This window comes from Corvus cornix, chromosome 2 (assembly GCF_000738735.6).
Source record: "Corvus cornix cornix isolate S_Up_H32 chromosome 2, ASM73873v5, whole genome shotgun sequence".
Taxonomy (NCBI): Eukaryota; Metazoa; Chordata; class Aves; order Passeriformes; family Corvidae; genus Corvus; species Corvus cornix.
In genome coordinates, this window is record NC_046333.1 from 14,351,894 (window position 1) to 14,371,096 (window position 19,203).

Genomic DNA, 19,203 nt, shown 5'->3' on the forward strand with positions numbered 1-19,203 from the left:
GCCTAAACAAATTGCTGTCCAGATTTTCTCTTTTTTCAATTGGCATGAAGAGGTGGCGACAGTCTCCATCCCGGGGGTGACACCGCGGGCTCTGGGCTGCGTGTGCTCTGATCGCACTCGCCGGGTTCCAGCTCCAGGACACACGGATCCAATGAGGCTCACGGGAACACTGGCAGCTCCCTGGCATCTGTGAACACCACACCGATGTGGATTTTCCCCTTTTTAGCCATCAGAGGTAAAGAAACGTAAACAAACTAACTAAAAACCCCGAATATCATAGGTTTCTCTCTCAACTGCCTACTTTAAGCCCTTATTTCACGCTCTGCCCCTCAGCTTTCTGTGTCATACACAGTGCCCTCCCCAGCGCTGCTGTGCCCGGCGTCCTTCTGGCTGCAGGGCCACGCTGTGACGCCTCGGACACCAGCTCCGCTGGCGGCCGGATCGGTGCCCGCCGCTCCTCACCAGGGCGGCCAGCGAGGCCTCGTCCCTGCAGCCCTGTGGCCGATAACCTGCCTGAGGGAGCTGGGGGTGTTTAGCCTGGAGAAAAGGAGGCTCAGGGGTGATTTTATCGCTCTCTACAACTGCCTGAAAGGAGGTTGTAGCCAGGTGGCGGTCAGTCTCTTCTCCCAGGAGACCAGCGACAGGGCAAGAGGACTTAGCCTTAAGATGGCCCAAGGGAGGTTTAGGTTGGACAGCAGAAAGAATTTATTCACAGAAATGGTTATTAGACATTTGAATGGGCTGCTCAGGGAGGCTGTGGTGGCTGTCCCTGGATGTGTTTAAGGAAAGACTGGATGTGGCATTTAGCTGACATGATGATGTTTGGTCACAGATTGTACTTGATGACCTCAGGTCTTTTCCAACCTAACTGAATCTGTGATTCTGTGTGGATGACGCCAGGTTGCCCGGGAACATGGTGGAGTCACCATCCCTGGAGGTGTTTTAAGAGGCGCCTGGATGGGGCGCTGGGTGATACGGTTTAGTGCTTTAGGAGTCACAGTGGTAGTGCTGGGTTGACGGTTGGACTTGATGATCTTAAGGGTCTCTTCCAACATTGATGATTCTATAATTCTATAATTCTGTGATTCTGTGATTCTGTGATTCTACGGTTCTACGATTCCAGGTGCGGCGGGACACGGCAGGAGGTCGCGGGCGGTGCTATCGCAGCCTCCGCCCGCCTGAGGCAACCCCGCCCGTGCCACCGCCCCCAGCGGCCCCGCGAGCAGCGCCCCCGCCCGCCTGGGGGCGGTGCCGCGCCTGCGCACGGGGCGGAGCTGGGGGTGGGGCGGGCGCTGCGGAGGGTGACGTCACCCGCCCGCCCCACCGGCGGGGCGGGGCGGGACCCGCGGCCGCAGCCGCCATGGCCGGTGCCATGTTGGGGAGGAAGTGAGAGCGGGAGGTGGCGGCGGCGGCCAGGAAGGAGCCCTTCCCTTTTCCCTCCTGCCGGGGCGGGCGCGGGTTTCCCGGCCACGGCGGCTTGCGACACCCCCGGCGCGGGCGGTGCGGCGGCGGCAGCTGGCGGCGGCGGAGCTGAGCGCCCCGGAGGCGGCGGTGGCCTAAGATGGCGGACCCGGCGGAGTGTAACATCAAAGTGATGTGTCGCTTCAGGCCCTCAACGAGTCCGAAGTGGCCCGAGGCGACAAGTACATCGCTAAGTTCCAGGGCGAAGACACCGTCGTCATCGCGGTGAGGGGCCGCCCCGGACGGGGGAGGCGGGAAGCGCCGCGGGGAGGGGGTGTCAGGAGTCGGCGGGGTCAGACGCCGCGGGGATGGGCGCGCTGTGAGGCGGGAGGGCGCGGGAGCGCCCGCGGGCAGGGACGCCTCGGGACGGGGAGCGGCCTCCTTCGCGTCCGAGGGAAAGGGGAAAGGGGGCAGGGAGAGCTGCGGACGGGGGGGCTGGCCTGGGTGTGGGCACGGTGGAGCAAGGGGCGGGAGGCGGGTGGGGCAGAGGGGCGTGGGGCTGCGGGGACAGGCCGGTGGGGGCAGGTCAGGAGACCTTTGACAAAGGCTCCAGCGAGAGGCCCAAGTGCCGAGGTGCAGAGTGAAGGCGAGTCCCGCAGTGTGTCCGCCGGCCGGGCGGTCCCTGGGCTGTCCGGCCGTGCTATGTGACCGCTCAATACGCGCTCAAAATGCACGCGTGGGAGCTGCCGCCGGATAATTGTCCGCGGAGAGTTTTGGGGAAGAAATGCGGAACGACAGTGCAGGCTCCAGAGAATTAGTGCTCGAGATCTGTACATTAGTCTTCAGCTGACAACTTCTTTCTGTTGTTCTTAAATCAGAATAAACAGACTATTTGCCTTACTACGTGTTTGTAAATGTATTTTAACTGGAGTCTCCTTGCAAGGTATGAGGCCCGTTGAAAACAATATAGATGTTGCAGGGGAAAAGATAATCCTCTCCTTTTTGTTAAGTGGATCATATTTAGCTACAAAGTGGAACTGGAATATAAAAATAAAGTACAGTAGTTAATTGCCTTGTTTGGTTGGTGTTATACAAACACACTTTAGCCCCAGCGTTTATTTTTGTTAACTTTTAATTTGTGTTTTCATGTAAACATATTTCTTGAGAGAGAATGCTTGATTCTGCATTGCTGAAAGTACCTTAGATGCTAGTTATCTGTGTTAAAATTTCGGGGGGTTATGTTTTGTTTTTTGAGCTTTTTTGCACAGTATCTGAAGATGCAGGAGGCAATTTAATAAAATACTTTTTTTTTTTAAGATGAGTTACTAAGTACTAGTGCTTTAGTCTGTTAATATTCAGCTGAATTATATGGAATAAAATACGGAATTCCATGAGTCTGGAGTGACAAGACCAATAGCATGCTTGTGAAATGAGGTAATTTGGGTTTATTTCAGCTGGCAAGTTACTGTCTTGGAGTACGTCACTTTCATGATGTTGTACAGGTAAACTCAGAGTAAGGCACCAAACCTGGAAAATGAAAACTTAACTAGAGTGAATAATCTCACTTTCATCACCCATGCATTGTGACACTGCATAATCTGTTTATAATCCACAGTTTAGTTTAGAAACCTTGATGTGTTCTATCTTAAAAAACAAATTTTCCACATTTTCTTGCAGTAGTCCTAGTATAAATGAAAGCGTATCTTTTTAAAATACTCTTTAAGTGCACTTTAAAATTATCCAAAAGGTAGATTGTGCTGACGTTGTTCTATATCTGAATAGAACAGTTTGATGGAGTGCTCCTGAGGGATCACATGGGACTTTCTGCTTAGGATTGATGTTTGGTGTTGCCAGCTGTACCTTGGTGATTTCTGCTTGGTAAAAATCAGAAGGATTTTCCCAGTTGTCCTGGGCCCAGGACTTGCCATTTCTGACCTGGAGAAAAATGCCCCCAAAATTATTAGATTGGGTAGCAGTGACAGTATTTGTGTCTTGTTTCACAAAATTTGAATAAAGGTTTGATATTCTGATTTTGTCTTTGTAATGGTGGCTATAGGACAAGATTGATATGCTCCAAATTATGACTTAAATCTCTAAAACTCTTGGGACAATAACTTGTGTTTGCTGGTTTTGTTTTTAACACGTTAACTGACTTTTTAAAAATTTAGGGACCCTCTAACCTGAGCCTGTAGCCAACCACTGCTTGTTTCTGTGTGTTGCAGTTGCCCAAAGGAGGATAACAGAAGCAGTGCTCATGAAACAGTGTCTGAAAGGCTTCCTCCATAAGCTGGGTGTTTGGTTACTTCATCTCTTTGGTTTCTGTCCTTACTACTACCTGTCCCGTTGGCTGCCTGTTGAGCAGTAATTGAGCCACTTTCAGTTTTTTATAGCTGCTTTGCTCAGCTGCCTGAAGGGCTTGGCACCTCCTCTGGGCACCTGGGTTGGTGCTGAACAGTGGAGGCTGCTTTAGCAATGCCTGGGAGTTGCCTGTAATGGTCGATGGGAGGTGAAAACTGGGAGGCAGCAGAAGCAGAGCTGATCTAGCAGTTTTGACTCCTCTGGAGGAGGGTTGGGAGAGAAATCAGTGACTATAACCAAACCCTCCTCCTTCCTTGACTCCCCTCATCTCTGAGCTAGCTATAATCCATTCTTTTCCTAGCTCCTATGTAATTAATGTCATCGTTGTCTTTCTGAACAAGTGAGTCATTTTGATTTACGTTAGATAAAATAATAGTTTTAACTGTAACTAGTGTGTAACAGCAGTTTGAGGGGACATATGGTGTTGGTCTGCTTTAAAGAGCAGACTCTGAAACAAAGTGTTTTCTTTCCACAGGATGAAACTTTTTTAACTAGTAAAGAGCTCTTAATTTATTGATTAAAGGTGGCTTCTTTCCATCTTAATATTCTATCAATTATTTTTTCCTAATGGCTTCTCCTGTTAATTAAATACAAGGATTTTGTTAAAACAGATGGTAGGGTGACTCGTTATATGACTTTTATGTCAAACATTAGAAATGTACCTCTATGTGAAAATTGACAGCAATTTGCTCATGGGTTTCAGGCTTTTGAGTAAGACGGAACAGGGAGGAAGAACAGTTTGATAGAGGCTTAGATCCTTTGATTTTTCAAATATAAAACTACATGCAACTGAGTAGCTGCATAGTTCTGAGTAACATATCTATACATCTTCTTTAAAAACCTTTCTCTACCTAGTCTTGTTCATCTTAAAACTGCACAAAAGATACATTAGTGAATACAGTGACACTCAGGGGTTTGGAACTGAAGCCTGAACCAAAACCAGTACGACCCAGTGTCTGAAGTAGTGAGGCCTTATTGGTGTGCACAAAAATGGGCAGTATGTCTCTGTTGTCCAAATGTTTTTTAGTAACAATCATAGTATATTACTTGCTTGTATGGCTTATAGGAAAGAATCATGGCTACCTGTCTGTATTTTCATTTTTGTTTAAGTACTGTTTTTATTTAGTGTAATCCTGGAGAGAGCTTGAGATACTTGGCTTTCTTTTTCATTATCTTTTAAACTAGTGTTGGATCGTAAATGAGAAGGGTAGGTTAGAAAGTTGTTAGAATCAGGTAATGAAGGTCACTTGCTACTGCTGCAGCTTTTAATAGTAGGTTTTTCAAAAGAAAAATGCTGAAGGCTGTACTGGACTGTATAAATTCAAGAAGTGAGATGCATTCTTAAAGTAATTTTATTATTGTTATTGTTTGCCAATGCAAAAGAAAGCAGTGTTTAATTAGAGACACAAAAAATGTGTCAGGTCTACAGTGGAACTTTAAATATGAATTAGGAATTGCAATCTGTAGCTGAAATAATGCTATTCTTCCAGTGTTGCTCTCTATCTCTTTTTCTTACCTGATTCCATTAAATGTTGATTAAAAAAGACGCTTTTCAGATGACAGTGGTGTGATGATTTAACAGAAAACAAATATTCTGGCTTCCAGGAATCTGTACAGGGAGAGCTTTGCTCTCTGGTTGCTGTGCCCCTTGCTTAGAAACACCTTGCTCATATTTGTTGGGGTTTTTTCTGAAATTCAGTGACATTTTTATAACATCAGTGCTTGCTTTTCTCTTTAGAAGAACCTTTTTACTAAAATAAAGTGTGGCTGAAACATTTATTCAAAAATTATTCTGTTTCCATTCTGGAAATTGAGTTTCTAGTTACAACGTTTTAAATCACATGTTTTAGTCATTTCTAGCAATAAATAACTGCTGTAAAATATATTAATACTTGAGTTGCAGTATTTGCACAGAAATAAGAAAGAGGACAAAAAGGGCTGAGATTCGCTGACTGTTCTGTATCAGCTGCACTTTTGTGTGCATGGGGCTAAGACAAGAAGAAAATCCTCTTCCCTTATCCTAAAATGAAACTATTAATTTGTAGTTGTGCCTTTCCACCCATTGGCCGTGCTGAACTCGATTAGGTGTGTCAAAGCAGCAATACCTTAGCTTAGTAAAAGGAAGAACTGAGTCAGGTATCTGACATCATACTTTCCAGAAATTATTCCATGTTGGATTATTCTTTTAACATATTTTGCGCTGATGGGAAGAACATTATTTAGCATAGATGCAGAACTTAAAGGCAAAGTAAGTCCATTATGTACTACTTTAACCTTTCACCAAGAATAGGCTAAGCATGGGTAGGTATTGTAGCACTGTTTTAACTGTCCATTCTAGCAAAAAACACTATAAAGAACTTCTGGATGTGTTGTGATAGAAAAATATGCTACTGATTTTTCAAGTGAATTTTCACTGCTGACTTTGCTTCAGACATCAGTGCATAAAAGTAAGGTGAATGAACTCAGGTGATCTTATAAATAACCAATTCTGTACTTTATGGAAAGTTGCAATACTAATAAGGGATTTTTTTTTAATTACTTCTGTGGAGATAACCTTAAGTATTCCTCAGACTTTTGATGTAAGTTTTCAGTGTAGTTGTGATTGCAGCTTTTTCTGTAGTCCTCATTGATCATATTGACAAAAAAACTTTTCCGAAAAAACCCACATGTACTCCAAATTTTGTATAATTTAAATTGGCTGAGCATCATTTTATGTAATGGATAACTAGTCTTTAAGTTAGCTATGGAGCTGTGTACTTCAGCATCATCCCTTTATTAAGATTCAGTTTAACTACTGCTAGGTCGTGTTGGCAGCTGCACTTTTCTGAAGGCTGTGAGAGCACTTGGAAAGTTTTCGCTGTGAGACCACATCCCTTCAAGTACAAGGCAACTGTGAGAGCTGAAGTTGTCTTGCGGTTGACTACAGACAAAAGAAGGCTAGGCAAGGAGCTAAAAGATTCAGAGAGAGGAAGTCAGTAGCTCTGCTTGTTTGCATCGTATTTTATGTCTTGCTTATAAGGCCATATGTATTAAATTGTTAATAGAATTTGAGCACCAGTTTTCAAAAACTTCTGGGGATGTCAAAGCAGCCTTATGCTGTGTTAGTGACACAGCTGCTAGCCCTGTTATGGACACCGTGTGGTAATGCTGCTTGGGCCCTGTGTGTCTTCGGTTCATCATTAGATCTGATTGTTTACTACTTGAGGAAGAAAAGGCATCTGGTGTAGAAAAAATATCTGACACTTTAATCTTTCTTGATTAATCTCTTAAAGGTAATGAGGCTTTCTAGGGCATGGTAATCTGTGTGATACTGTTTTAGCTTTGTTTACTGCAGAAAGTAGACTGTAAAGAGAAGTGATAAGACATAGCATTGTAGATGTCAAAGATGTGAAACCATACTGAGTGGGAGTAATTCGCATTCTTAAAACATAATTATCCTGGAACCTGCTTGTCTAAACCTACTTGATTAGATAGATACTGAATCAGTGATGAAGGAGCAGGGACATGCCACTAATATGGATTTTCTTAGGTGTGATAAAAAAATGAGGACATGTAAGCAAATATGCTACTTTCCACCTGCAAAGGATGGAGAAGTGACAAGTGACAACAGGACCCCTTGTGAGGACTCTTTAGGCCAAGATTATTAAATTTTATATATTGGTAGCAGTTGTTAACTTGAGGGAAATTGGAATTGGTCATGTGCTTAGCAGATTTCACTATATAAACAAACAAGATCAATTAAAGGCAGTACTGCCCAAATGAAGGCCTTGCAGCTTAATTTTCTGTGCTTATTAGTCCATGGCATTCATGATATTTGCTGGTTTTTATATTAACGTTGTGTTAAACAAAAGTGACTGTAATTATATGAGATACAGTAATTTGTCTCTGTTCTCTTCTGGAGGCATTTAAATGGCAATTGGAGAGTAGATAATCTAAAAGTATTCTGTGTCTACAGATTACTCTCGAATTAATAATATTTTTCTTTAACACAGATAAAGGATAGTTCAATTCAGTGAAACTTTGCTTGGCAGAAGAATTAAAGACAAACTAAACCCCTCTAAATGTTGTTTAAAAATGTAGAGAAGGGAAGCCTTTTTAGAACCTTCTGCAAATACCTGAAGATTGCAATATGGTTGCAGATGAGTGCAGGTTGTGCCTACAGTTCTTTCTAAACAAGGGATCTTTCTGCGGTTTGGCATCAGAAATACTCTGTAGTGATATATAAATATGTGCTGATGTGTTTGTATACATTCAAACACATATACTATACAAAATAATGTTTACATGTTAACGTACTTTTCCATTCTCATCAATGTCATATTCTGTTGGTATCAGCAAAGATCAGATATGTTGTGATCTGTGAGAAATGCTTAGTATTGTTAACAGTTGCTGCATAGACTGCCAGAAGATTGTATCCCGGACCTTTCCCTAGTTCTTTTAAAATCAATTAATTGGAATGATAGTTATCTATGTACTTTCTGGAGCAATAATTTGAAGGATGGGTTAAATCTTAAAAATACAAACTTGCAGATTTCTAATGTCACATGGATCATTTGCAATGACATTGGACACTATCACTTTTCTCACTCTATTTTTCCAGTGTACTGTGGTAAATAGGATGCTCCACAATGGAATTATTTCAGTGCCTATAAATATGCACTTGAGCATGAAACAGATTTGATTAATGTTTTGTGATGTAGCTGAATTGCAGTGTATGGTGTAGCTGATTACTATGTGTGAAATTGGAGGCTTTTTGAAACTACAGCTGCTAGTGAGAAAGGTGGTGTCATCTTTTCTACAGGATTTTCCTTTTTGTGTAATGTGTTCTCAGTCTTCATTTTCTTACCTCAGGGTTACTTGAACTTGTTAGTTGTCTCCCTCCTGGTGTATCTAATGGCCTCAATTCTACCTGCAGAACATAGGGATTTGAGGTGTCTTTGAAACTGAAATGAGTAATGGAGAAAGGTGGTGTTTTCCCTGCTGTGAAACAAGTGTTCTGACAAACTTCAGCGCCCTAGGGACAGTTTCTGCCTACTGAGTCTTGTGGTTTCTTGAACATATTTATACAGTGAACATGTAATTATTTTTCCAAGAGGGCACTCATCCACCTGAATTCAAGGCCTCAGATAAATATGTTTAGTCTGAGAAAGCTTTGTTTGGTATGGTGCTAGATGTTATTAAAAGGCAAATGGAAGGTCGGGCCAGGGAGGGGAAATGTTGTTGTGGGTGGATGAAAGATGGAAGCCATACTTGTTTCTTTGCCAGAGAGCCAGTTCCAGAATATCCTTGTGGGAGGATGATAGAGAGTTAAATTTAGGCAGGATGGAACACTTAACAGTTGCAGGGAGTTTAACAATGTTAACTGACCTAGGTTCTTAGGTAAATTTCTCCCATCTGCTTGGCTACCTACGAAATCAAGCTCTGAAAGTGCTACAAAAATTTGAGCTTTGTAAGATCAGCGTAATTGTTTATATCCTAATGGATTGTCAGCTGCTTAGAGCTGTTATGAAAATCTCTTTTCTAGAACTGTTATGAAAATCTCTTTTCTAAAACAAAGCAATACCCAGCATTCCTCTCAAAATTATGTCAGATTTTCCTCATATAGTCTTTTCCAAAATGAGTCTTGTGAAAGGTCTTCCCCAATATAGCCTTTTCTTCTGCGTGGGGAGCTTTATTTTCATGGTATCTTATGTGGCACAATAATTTGCATTGAATGTTTCTTTTTGTGTTTTTTTAACAAATACTACCAAGCCAGATGCTCTGTGTCATGGGGTATAAGCTGTTTTTAATAATTTGTGTTTACCAGAGTAAACCTACTACCAGAGTAGAAGAAAATTAGGGGTTCTCAGATGTACAGACCAGGCATTAGCTTACCTTGTAAATCAAGTAACTTGAGGTCATGTGGCAGAGTAGTTTTGCAGAACTGTTTAGATAACAATTTAAAACCAAATGTATTTAATTCAAGGCCTTACCCTTCAGCAAGCGTGTGAAGATTTAGGCAGCACTGTATAAGCTGATTTCCTCGCTACAAGTGCTTAAAATAGAAGATTGGGCTGAGACAGTGTAGGATACTTCTAAACTATTAACAAACACCTTCCAGTTCTGCTTCCAGCATTTTTTGATAACTCTTCTATTATGTTTTTCTTTTTTTGTAGTCCAAGCCATATATATTTGACCGTGTATTCCAGTCAAACACATCACAAGAACAAGTATACAATGACTGTGCTAAAAAGATTGTCAAAGGTAAGGTGGAAGAGCAACTTTACCATAAGAAAATACCATATTCCTGTGGATTTCGGTGTTCAAAACTAATACTTTATTGCTGCCTTTTATCTTTGGAATATTTAATAAGTGCCAACATGGATTGTAGCACTATACAGTCATCCTGTAGTTGAGCTATTAAATTATGTCAGTGCTTAACCTGCTGTTTCAGTTGATTGCAACATTTGATAACATTTACCTGCTATGTTTTAGGGTTTTTTTACAGTTCTCTGCAATGATAGTTTGAAACAATTTGTCAAAAATTAATCATAATAACTGCTATTAATAGGTTTGAGGTGTGTCATCTGCTCTCCCCATAGGCCCCCCGTACCCCCAAATTTACTGGTGAAAAACATCATACAGAAGTTTGTTTGGAGGAGTGTAAGAGGAAATGAAAATTGTGAAATATGAGTTATTGCTGTGCATGTCAGGGTGTGCAGTTTCTCCAAAACTAAATTGTCAGAATTGGCCTAGTAACTTCAGAAAATCAAGTCTTGTCACAAAGAAGGATATGCCACAGTAAGTTTTTGTAGTAAGCAATTAACTAGTTCCCTGAAAATAAAATTGATTAATTTCTTGAGGGCATCAATATGTTCTAATTGACCCAACTTTCAAAACAGCTTTTCAAAGCCTTGTCAGAAGCCCCTGAAATATCAACTATTAGTGACAAGAGAATATTGGGTAAACATATGGAGATCTTCATCGTTAGAAGAATGAATTGCTGTGGGAAATCCGTGCTGCTGCAAGTATTTAACTGTTTAATGAGTTAAATAGTAGTCAGGCTCAGATCAGAAGTTTGCTTCTTAAAAACTAGATTTAGCTAAGAATTGCAATGCTGCCCCTTTTCTCCATGTAAAACTCTGGGTTCTGTGTGGCATTTCTGAGCTGTGCTACATCGACTGGCAAGTGAGTTCTAGTGGTGAAACAAATGGGTTAACGGGTATGATGGAGTGTCAAAGACCTCACCATTTGGAGTATCTACTCGTGCTTGTTTTTGGAAAATAAAAGTTTGCTTGCAGGATGTGATTCTACAGTAACTTACATGTAAACAAGCCACCCACCAGCCCCTCACCCCTCAATTCAAAACTTTGAAATAGAAGCTTATGGCCTTAGAGCAAGATGTTTATAACTTAGGGCATTGCTCATTCTCATGACAAATTTTCCTGAAGGCGGAAAATATGATGGTGTTCTCATGTTTGGTTTCTTCTGAGATACCAAAGACCATCTGTTCAGCCTGGCGATTATATCAATTTCCTTTTTGTTCCTCACTGTTAAGTCCTGATTTTTCTGTTGAAGAAACGTATGCTTCTGGCACAGGCAGCTTCTAAGACACAGTCAGTGATTGCAAAATGCATTAAAAGATGCAGGGAGGAACACACTCCCTCCCCCTAACTCTAGCACAAGGTTCCCAAACATTCAGTGATTTAACTTGCTGGACATTTCAGGACCTGCCTGCTTGCATTCTATTTAATTCAACTTACCTTTAGAAGAAGGAAATGAATGCTAATGAAAATACTCTTTCCCTTTAGATGTACTTGAGGGATACAATGGTACAATATTTGCTTATGGGCAAACATCATCTGGAAAGACACACACGATGGAAGTAAGAAATGTTAAAATAATTTCCTCTTACTGTCACTGTCATGTCTTTTCCTCACAGTAGTCTTTGCTTTGTAGAAATAAGATGTCTGCTTGTTTTCTTGCAACATTTTGATACCCCATTATTTTTTTTAGGACTGAGAATGGCAATTAGTGTAGGGTTTTTCAGCCGTCAGTAGCAGTATGAGAAAAACAAGAATAATATCAATAACATATTTTTGCTTGTAGTAGTTTGGGAGAGTTCTGAGGCTCTTCTTTTCACTTGTGGGGAATGCTGGGGCTAAGTGGATGGTTGACTGTACTTAGAGTGAGTGCATCATACTTGTCAGCATTTTGTCTGCTAACCTGAACCAGATGTTTTGTGTTTGAATACTGTTTATAATGCTGGATTGAGTATGAATTTTTTGTTGTTTCGTATCTTTTTCTCTTAAGGGGAAGCTTCATGACCCAGATGGAATGGGCATTATTCCAAGAATAGTGCAAGATATTTTTAATTATATTTACTCCATGGATGAGAATCTTGAGTTTCATATTAAGGTAAACTTTTCTTCATTTTTACTTATTTAATCTGTATTAAAACTGGAAGGTAGTCGCTGGGTAAATGGCTATTCTGTATCTGTTTCAAATGCCTGTAACTTGGAAACATGATAACCTGAGTTATTTCTGAAGTAACTGATTCTTCTTAAGAATTATCTTAACACTTTAATTTTGTTTCATTGAACATTGATGGAAACTATGCTGATAACCTGTGGCAGTGCTGATAGTGGTTGAAACTTCTGATCAAAACAGTTTCTTCTTAAAGGTGTATTTTAGTTCAGCCTTAAGAACTTGAGCTGGATGTAGTGTTATGTGGGAGGTCATAGTAATCATGCTGGATCCTCGTGATCAAGAAGCAAAGCATTTTTGCTTTCTGATGTATCTCTGTTCTTCTTCTTACTTCTAGGTGTCATATTTTGAAATATACTTGGATAAAATAAGGGACCTTTTGGATGGTAAGACTTTTATTGGTATTGAACATATAAAATAAATTATTCTGGAGAAACATATTAAAAAAGCCCCTTATGTTACTTAGGTATTCATTATGCTAATAATCTTTGCATGATAAAGACACATCATGATGGGAAAGCATACAGCTCATCTATGTAATATTACTGAAGCTGCAGTGGTGGTGGTTTCTTGTATGTTAAGTTTTTGTAAAGTGTTGCTGAGAGGTAGCATTTATGGCTTGGGCATGCATTGTGCACAGTGTTTTCATTCAGTTTCACTTTAGCTTTGGAATGGTTTGTCTTCCAGTTTCAAAGACCAATCTTTCTGTTCATGAGGACAAAAATAGAGTTCCCTATGTGAAGGTGAGCATCAGTCTGATATATTTTCATCTTGCACTTCTCTAGTGTGCACCATTTACTTCTTCCTTGTTGGTGTGGTCTCATTTTTCACAACCCCCTTTTTTTTTTCCGAAGGGTTGCACAGAGCGTTTTGTATGTAGTCCAGAGGAAGTTATGGATACTATAGATGAAGGAAAATCAAATCGACATGTAGCAGTTACAAGTAAGTATCATCTTCTGTTTCCCTTTAGTGATTTATCTGTTTGCTTCTGGTATACCTTAAAAAAGTAGGGAAGGCAAAACCAGTGAGCTAAATAATTCAGGTTTTTGAAAGGGTCAGGCATAAGCAGTTTCAGTATGTCTTTCAGAAACAAATAGTTCATTTCTGGTTAGATGATGTTGCTTACACTGGGATTGAAAGGAGAAAGTAAGTCATCATCGAGGAACTATGAATCACTGGAGAAAAAGGTGTAGTTCTCCTTTAGGAATAGTGCAAAATCCCAGTTTGTGGAATTTGTTTCAATTAACCTAGAAATATGTAAGTGTGGCTTGTCCACAGTTGATCATTCTGTTGCATACTTTAAGAGCAGCTGATCAGAATTCAGACCTGCTGCAGATTTAAGCAGCATCCCAAGATTTTTGGCTGTAGCATGCAGCTGAGTTGCAAGGAGCCATGTCATAGGTCTCTAAATTCCCACAAAGAAGCAGGATTTGGAATTGCCAGAAGGGTTAGAGAAGACAAGGAAAGTTGTAGGTGCCTGCAAAGTAAGACTTGAGTTCTTAGCAACTGAGGTGACAAGTCTCAGAGCCAATTAGAGGATGTTGCACAGTCTTCCTGTGTCTAGTTCTTTATTTAGGAAGAGAGAATATACAGTCATTAAGAAAATGTAAGGGTTTTCTTCTCATTTCTTCAGTTAAGGATCAAAAAGAAAAATACAACGTTCCTTTTAAGGAATGATTCAGTCTTGCAGTTTTGCTTCATTGCTCCTAAGTGAGAAGGTTCCAAAATGGGGACTGTACTAAGGAAATTTGGATAGAATATTATTTTCTGTTCTTTGCTTCTTTAACATCAGTAAGCTGGTACTTTTAGAACTGTGAGAGATTTATATTTAAAAGGAGGAAGAAATAGGCAGATGTTCTCATTCGGATTGCAGTCTGCTTAAATTTTGTTAATAGATTAAAATAATACTTTAAATTCAACAAGTCTTGTTTTCTCTTAATGTTTCACAGCAGAGGGAGCAGTACAAGACAGGGATGAAAGGCTATGGCCAGTTAACATTTTCACAGAAGGATAAAATGTGGTACACTGGAGGTCTACAAAACTCTCCTATCAAGACCTAAATATACTTTCTGTTCTAATAAAGTAAATGAATGTGTGAAATCCGTAGTTGACAAGCTAGCAAACCTGATGAGTGAACTTATATGTGATATTAATAGGAGCCCAAGGGAAAACTGGATCTTTCTTACTCAATTAGATGATACCATTCGTTTTGCTGCCTGTAGTTCTACTGTCACTGAGAGATTGCACTATACAGCTTCAGTAGCTTTGGATCTCTTGCTGCACTGTGGGAAGGTGGTGTTTTAAGTGAGATTGGTTGTACAAATCGTCTTGACAACGTGTTTATTTTGAATTATAGATATGAATGAACACAGCTCCCGAAGTCATAGTATTTTTCTTATTAATGTAAAACAAGAGAATACTCAAACAGAACAGAAACTAAGTGGAAAACTTTACCTTGTGGACTTGGCAGGTAGTGAGAAGGTAATTATAAGTTTCTTTTTCTGCTCTGAAAAGCTCTGTGTTTTTTCTATACAGTCAAGTATTTTATGTTAGTGTAATACTGATTGTTCAGTTGTAATCTCTGAGGTGTGTTAATTTTGACTTTGAAACATGGTTTCTGAATCCTAGGCTGGCTTGGCTGTTAGATACTACCACTTTAAGCTGATCTGCATTTCTGCAGTGACTGTAAATCTGGACTAGGGTGGGGAAAGAGGGTAGAGTTCAGTTTCGGTATCTGAGAGTGCAAAAAAAAAAGTGTACAGGTGTGTGGGTTAGCCAAGTACAGGAATAAAGTTTTATGGTTGCAGAATATCTGGGTTTTCTTATGTAGTGATACTAAGTTTCATAATTTGAAATTCTGATTAACATTGATTAAAATGACAGCTTGCTTTCCTGTCAGTGGCTTAAAACGGGAGGAAATACATACTGTAATTGGTCTTTTAAGAGCTGGCTTTTTGACATTTCATCTTTGCTTCTGGGTTTACCCCTGTCTTTGTCCCCAGTTTTTCCAGTCATTTCTGCTTGCTGTTGTTGTTCCTTACATCATTGCACTATGACCTTATTGTTGTCTCTGATCCTGTGTTTATTCTGAATGTATTTCTTTAGTTAGAGTCTTTTTTTCTTTTAAAGAAAAGGGCTGGGTTGCCGATCTCCTTTCTCTGTATTTCCTTTCACCATTTCAAACTTTACTTTTGTGCATTTCCCCAGTCCCTTTGAAATACATGGAGTTTCATCATGCTGTGTGTCAGTTTAAGCACAGGGAAGTAGTTTAACTGTAGTCATGATCATGGCTTGGTGGAAATAGTAAAGGGAGGGTTATAGAACTGTAAGTCAAATTCAGCCCTTGAGGCAAAAGAGGTAAGGTAAATAGAATGGCACCATGTCCGATTTTTTCACATTTCTGCTGATACCTACTTAAGTTCCTAGAGCACTCATGTAGGTCAGATTCAGTCTCTAAAATCTGTTCTCACAAATTTCTGCTCGTGAAGACTCTGCTGAATTTTCCAGGGTAGTAATGGTCTGTGGTTTGGGTTTTATCATTTTTTTTGTTAGGGTTTTTAGAGGAGCGAGGTAGTTTGGTTTTATGGATGATCTCTGGACAAACTATTCATAATACATACTTACTTTTAAAGAATTCAATATTTTTGTCAAACTTCAAAAAACATTTGAAGTTGTTAGTTTGACAGAAGTTTTTAACTATGTTTATCTTCTACAAAAAGGTGTATTTTGCAGGGAGAATATTCATGTCAGTTAAAAATATGAGAAACATCTTCAGACACTTGAGTTTTGAATGAGAAATTGATAATGAATCAGAGTCTGAGGAAGAGCTTGCTTATGTGTACCTCATAAAGTTAGGGAGACTGACTTATAAGTGGAGAAATTACGTAAGTTTTATGATAAATGTTGAAGTGGTTTTTGAAGATGCATTTATTAATGTCCTGAAATATTGTATAGGTTAGTAAAACTGGAGCAGAAGGTGCTGTGCTGGATGAGGCCAAGAACATCAACAAGTCTTTGTCTGCTCTTGGAAATGTCATCTCAGCACTGGCTGAAAGCAGTGTAAGTGTTCTGTTTTGTTTTTTTATACTTAAAAGTTTGCATCTCTGAACATATCATGCAGAAATTCTTAGCAATCTCAGTGATATGAGCCAGTGCATTGCAGGTGGCCTTTATTCTACAGTATTCTACAGTACTCTTTTACTGTATTGACAGTAAAGATTAATAAGAATGCTGAGGGATCCGAGCATCATATTGAAAGTTTCTTTGTGCTCTAAAGGTTACCAAACATAGAAGTACAATTTTGTCATCCTGTGCATATACAGTCTTATTATTAATGAATTAAAGTAGAATTTAATGTCTTTCTGGTAAGGTCATACCTAGCAAAAGCATAGCTCATATTTCAACAAATTAAGTATGTCTGAAAACCCATGACTGATCATTTAACCATTTTCTTGGTAGACATATGTTCCATATCGTGATAGCAAAATGACCAGAATCCTTCAAGATTCACTAGGGGGTAATTGCAGAACCACTATTGTTATTTGCTGTTCTCCATCTTCTTACAATGAATCTGAAACAAAATCTACTCTTCTGTTTGGCCAAAGGTGAGTAAGTGACTTAATAGGAATAAATGTAGAATGAGAAATAAGTAAGTTGCTCTATTAAGATTCTTGAAACAAATTAATTAGAATGTTTACTTTCTTTCTGTAATTCTTCAGTGTATATATGGCTAAGTGTTGTGATCTATCTTACCTCATAATATATAAAAATCCTTAAACCAGTCAGGATCCTGAAGACTGTATTTTCAGGAGGAGCATATAATTTGGTTCAAAATGTGGTTTAATGTATAGTCTTGCAGGGCTATAAGTACTTCCCTGTCCCCTGGCCCTCCCTAAAGTGGAAGAAGGTAGGAAGGAGCTCTCCCCTGGTAAGTTGAATCCTTTATTTGCCAGGAGAGCCTGTCCTCTGGTCTAACAGTCCAGTAAACTTTGAGATGATATTTGGAAATTCCTGTGTCATGTGTAACTGAATTTTTACATACTCATTTCAAATTAGGTGTTTTGTTAGGTAGCTCTTCTTTACTACTCTATTATTGATGCTTTGTTGTTATACTCCAGTTCCTGACCACTAGATTGAATCACATCATTTGCTGGAGCACATTACAAAAGCAGTGAATGTTTTGCTGGTCCATCTGGTCTTTGCTGTTAGTGTACCTCTCCCACTTCAGTCCAACACATAGTTTCCTACTGGTCTTCGCTGAGAAGTTTTGTACTATGGAAAATAGACCAGATTAGAAATCTGGCAGAATATGAATAGTTCGTGAGTGTGGAGTAATGACTGCGTTCTACAACAGTGGAGGTTTTTGGTTTCCTTTTAGAAGGTGGGAGGTCTTTCCTTTTATTATTTAGTGATTGAGCTACTGGAAAGTGTTTTGCAGCTGCAGCTATGTAGTTTCACTACATTGTGCTCTTGATGTCTTCAGGAGTTAACAGAGTGCACTTCTGTCTCAGCTGCCACAGTTAGTTCAGTATGTTAATTCAACTTTCTAGGGATGTCAAATTTATGCTGAAGCCATCAGCTGTAGTAACCAAAGGCTATGTAATAATCACATAATGTAGCAGAAAATCATGTCTCTTTTAGTAGTAATGTCTCACTAAGATTTTTCAGAAAGGTACTTATAGGAGTCAAGTCAGGGCAACGGAGATGTTTAACTGCCATTAAGCTTTTTTCCTGTTCTGATTTTTGGGGTGGGATATTCAGTAGTAGAAGACCAAACAGGAAAACTACTGAGATTAAGTAAGTGTATGGCACTGTAGCGAAAAATATACATTACTTCATTAATATGTTATCAGTGTCTGTAGTTTTGTCTCCAAACCTAATTGAATGGGATTCACCTGGCTGAATGTAGAGAATCACATCTGCAAGTTATCTAAGTAGCTTGTAACACCTTTTGGTTAGTGGAGACATAGTAACTGGTCTTTTTGGTTGAGATGAGCGGTTTCTTAGATAAGCCAGATGGTTTGCATCCTAAAAGTGTTATGCTCTCCGTTGGACAGTGTTTGCTAGATGTGAAATACTATCCTTTGTTCAAAACTGTGTGCAACTGTCCTGACCTGAATTCTTTCAAGTGAAGCAGCTGAATTTGTCCAATTCAATCAGCTTGAGATTTCTCAGCTTTCCAAAGTTATGTTGCTCTGTCCATTGACAGTTGTATCAATCCAATTGAGAGAATAGTAACTTGACAGGGAATAGAAATAAGGTTTTGGAAGAGGTGGGAATGTTTATGCTTTCACCAGTGGTATGTGGACATATTATTTAATAGTCTTTAATTATTTTCTTTAAAAATGAAGTCTCAGAGCTTTTTGCTTTTTCTGTGTAGAGCGAAGACCATTAAGAATACAGTCTGTGTCAACGTGGAGCTCACTGCAGAACAGTGGAAGAAAAAGTATGAGAAGGAAAAAGAGAAAAACAAGACTCTGCGTAACACCATACAGTGGCTGGAAAATGAGCTCAACAGGTGGAGGAATGGTGAGAAGCAGTTACATTATTACTCTGCAGACTTTAGGCAAGACAACAGACGCTGAATTAGTCTTCAGGCTACCAGAAATAGCTAAGAGCTCTATGCAAGACAGTAAATAAGGATATTAAAGCTATAGTATTAAGTCAACTTTGGAGCATGATATTTTTCACTTTATTGCAACTGAAACAACTTCTAATAATCATGTAATGACAAAAATGTCTGAAAGTGTATTCATGTTAGATTGCTCAACACTTGGTTTTCTGGCAGGGCTAGAGTTACATACATTGTAAAACTTTTATTTTGGGGGACAAAACACTGATACTATTTGTAAGTGCAGAAACTGAGTAAAATGTTTTCTCTGCTTTGGTTGTCTGATTCAAAACAGTATCACAAGATCTTGCCTTCATTTAAAGCTCAAACGTGAATCGGCAAAAAACCCACCCAAACCCCAAAGTTGC

At 39.8% G+C, this 19,203-nt stretch overlaps 1 protein-coding gene across 1 annotated transcript in view; it reads left to right on the forward strand.

The window, feature by feature from the left end:
* The first annotated feature begins 1,331 nt into the window (after nt 1-1,331).
* Nucleotides 1,332-19,203, forward strand: part of KIF5B (kinesin family member 5B) — a 35,726-nt gene continuing 17,854 nt past the window's right edge. The window contains 12 exon segments of the mRNA XM_039548744.1: nt 1,332-1,610; nt 1,613-1,686; nt 9,915-10,002; nt 11,550-11,623; nt 12,052-12,156; nt 12,563-12,611; nt 12,913-12,968; nt 13,080-13,167; nt 14,582-14,706; nt 16,180-16,284; nt 16,684-16,829; nt 18,605-18,753. Coding sequence (XP_039404678.1) covers nt 1,562-1,610; nt 1,613-1,686; nt 9,915-10,002; nt 11,550-11,623; nt 12,052-12,156; nt 12,563-12,611; nt 12,913-12,968; nt 13,080-13,167; nt 14,582-14,706; nt 16,180-16,284; nt 16,684-16,829; nt 18,605-18,753 — 1,108 coding nt within the window. The 5' untranslated portion in view covers nt 1,332-1,561.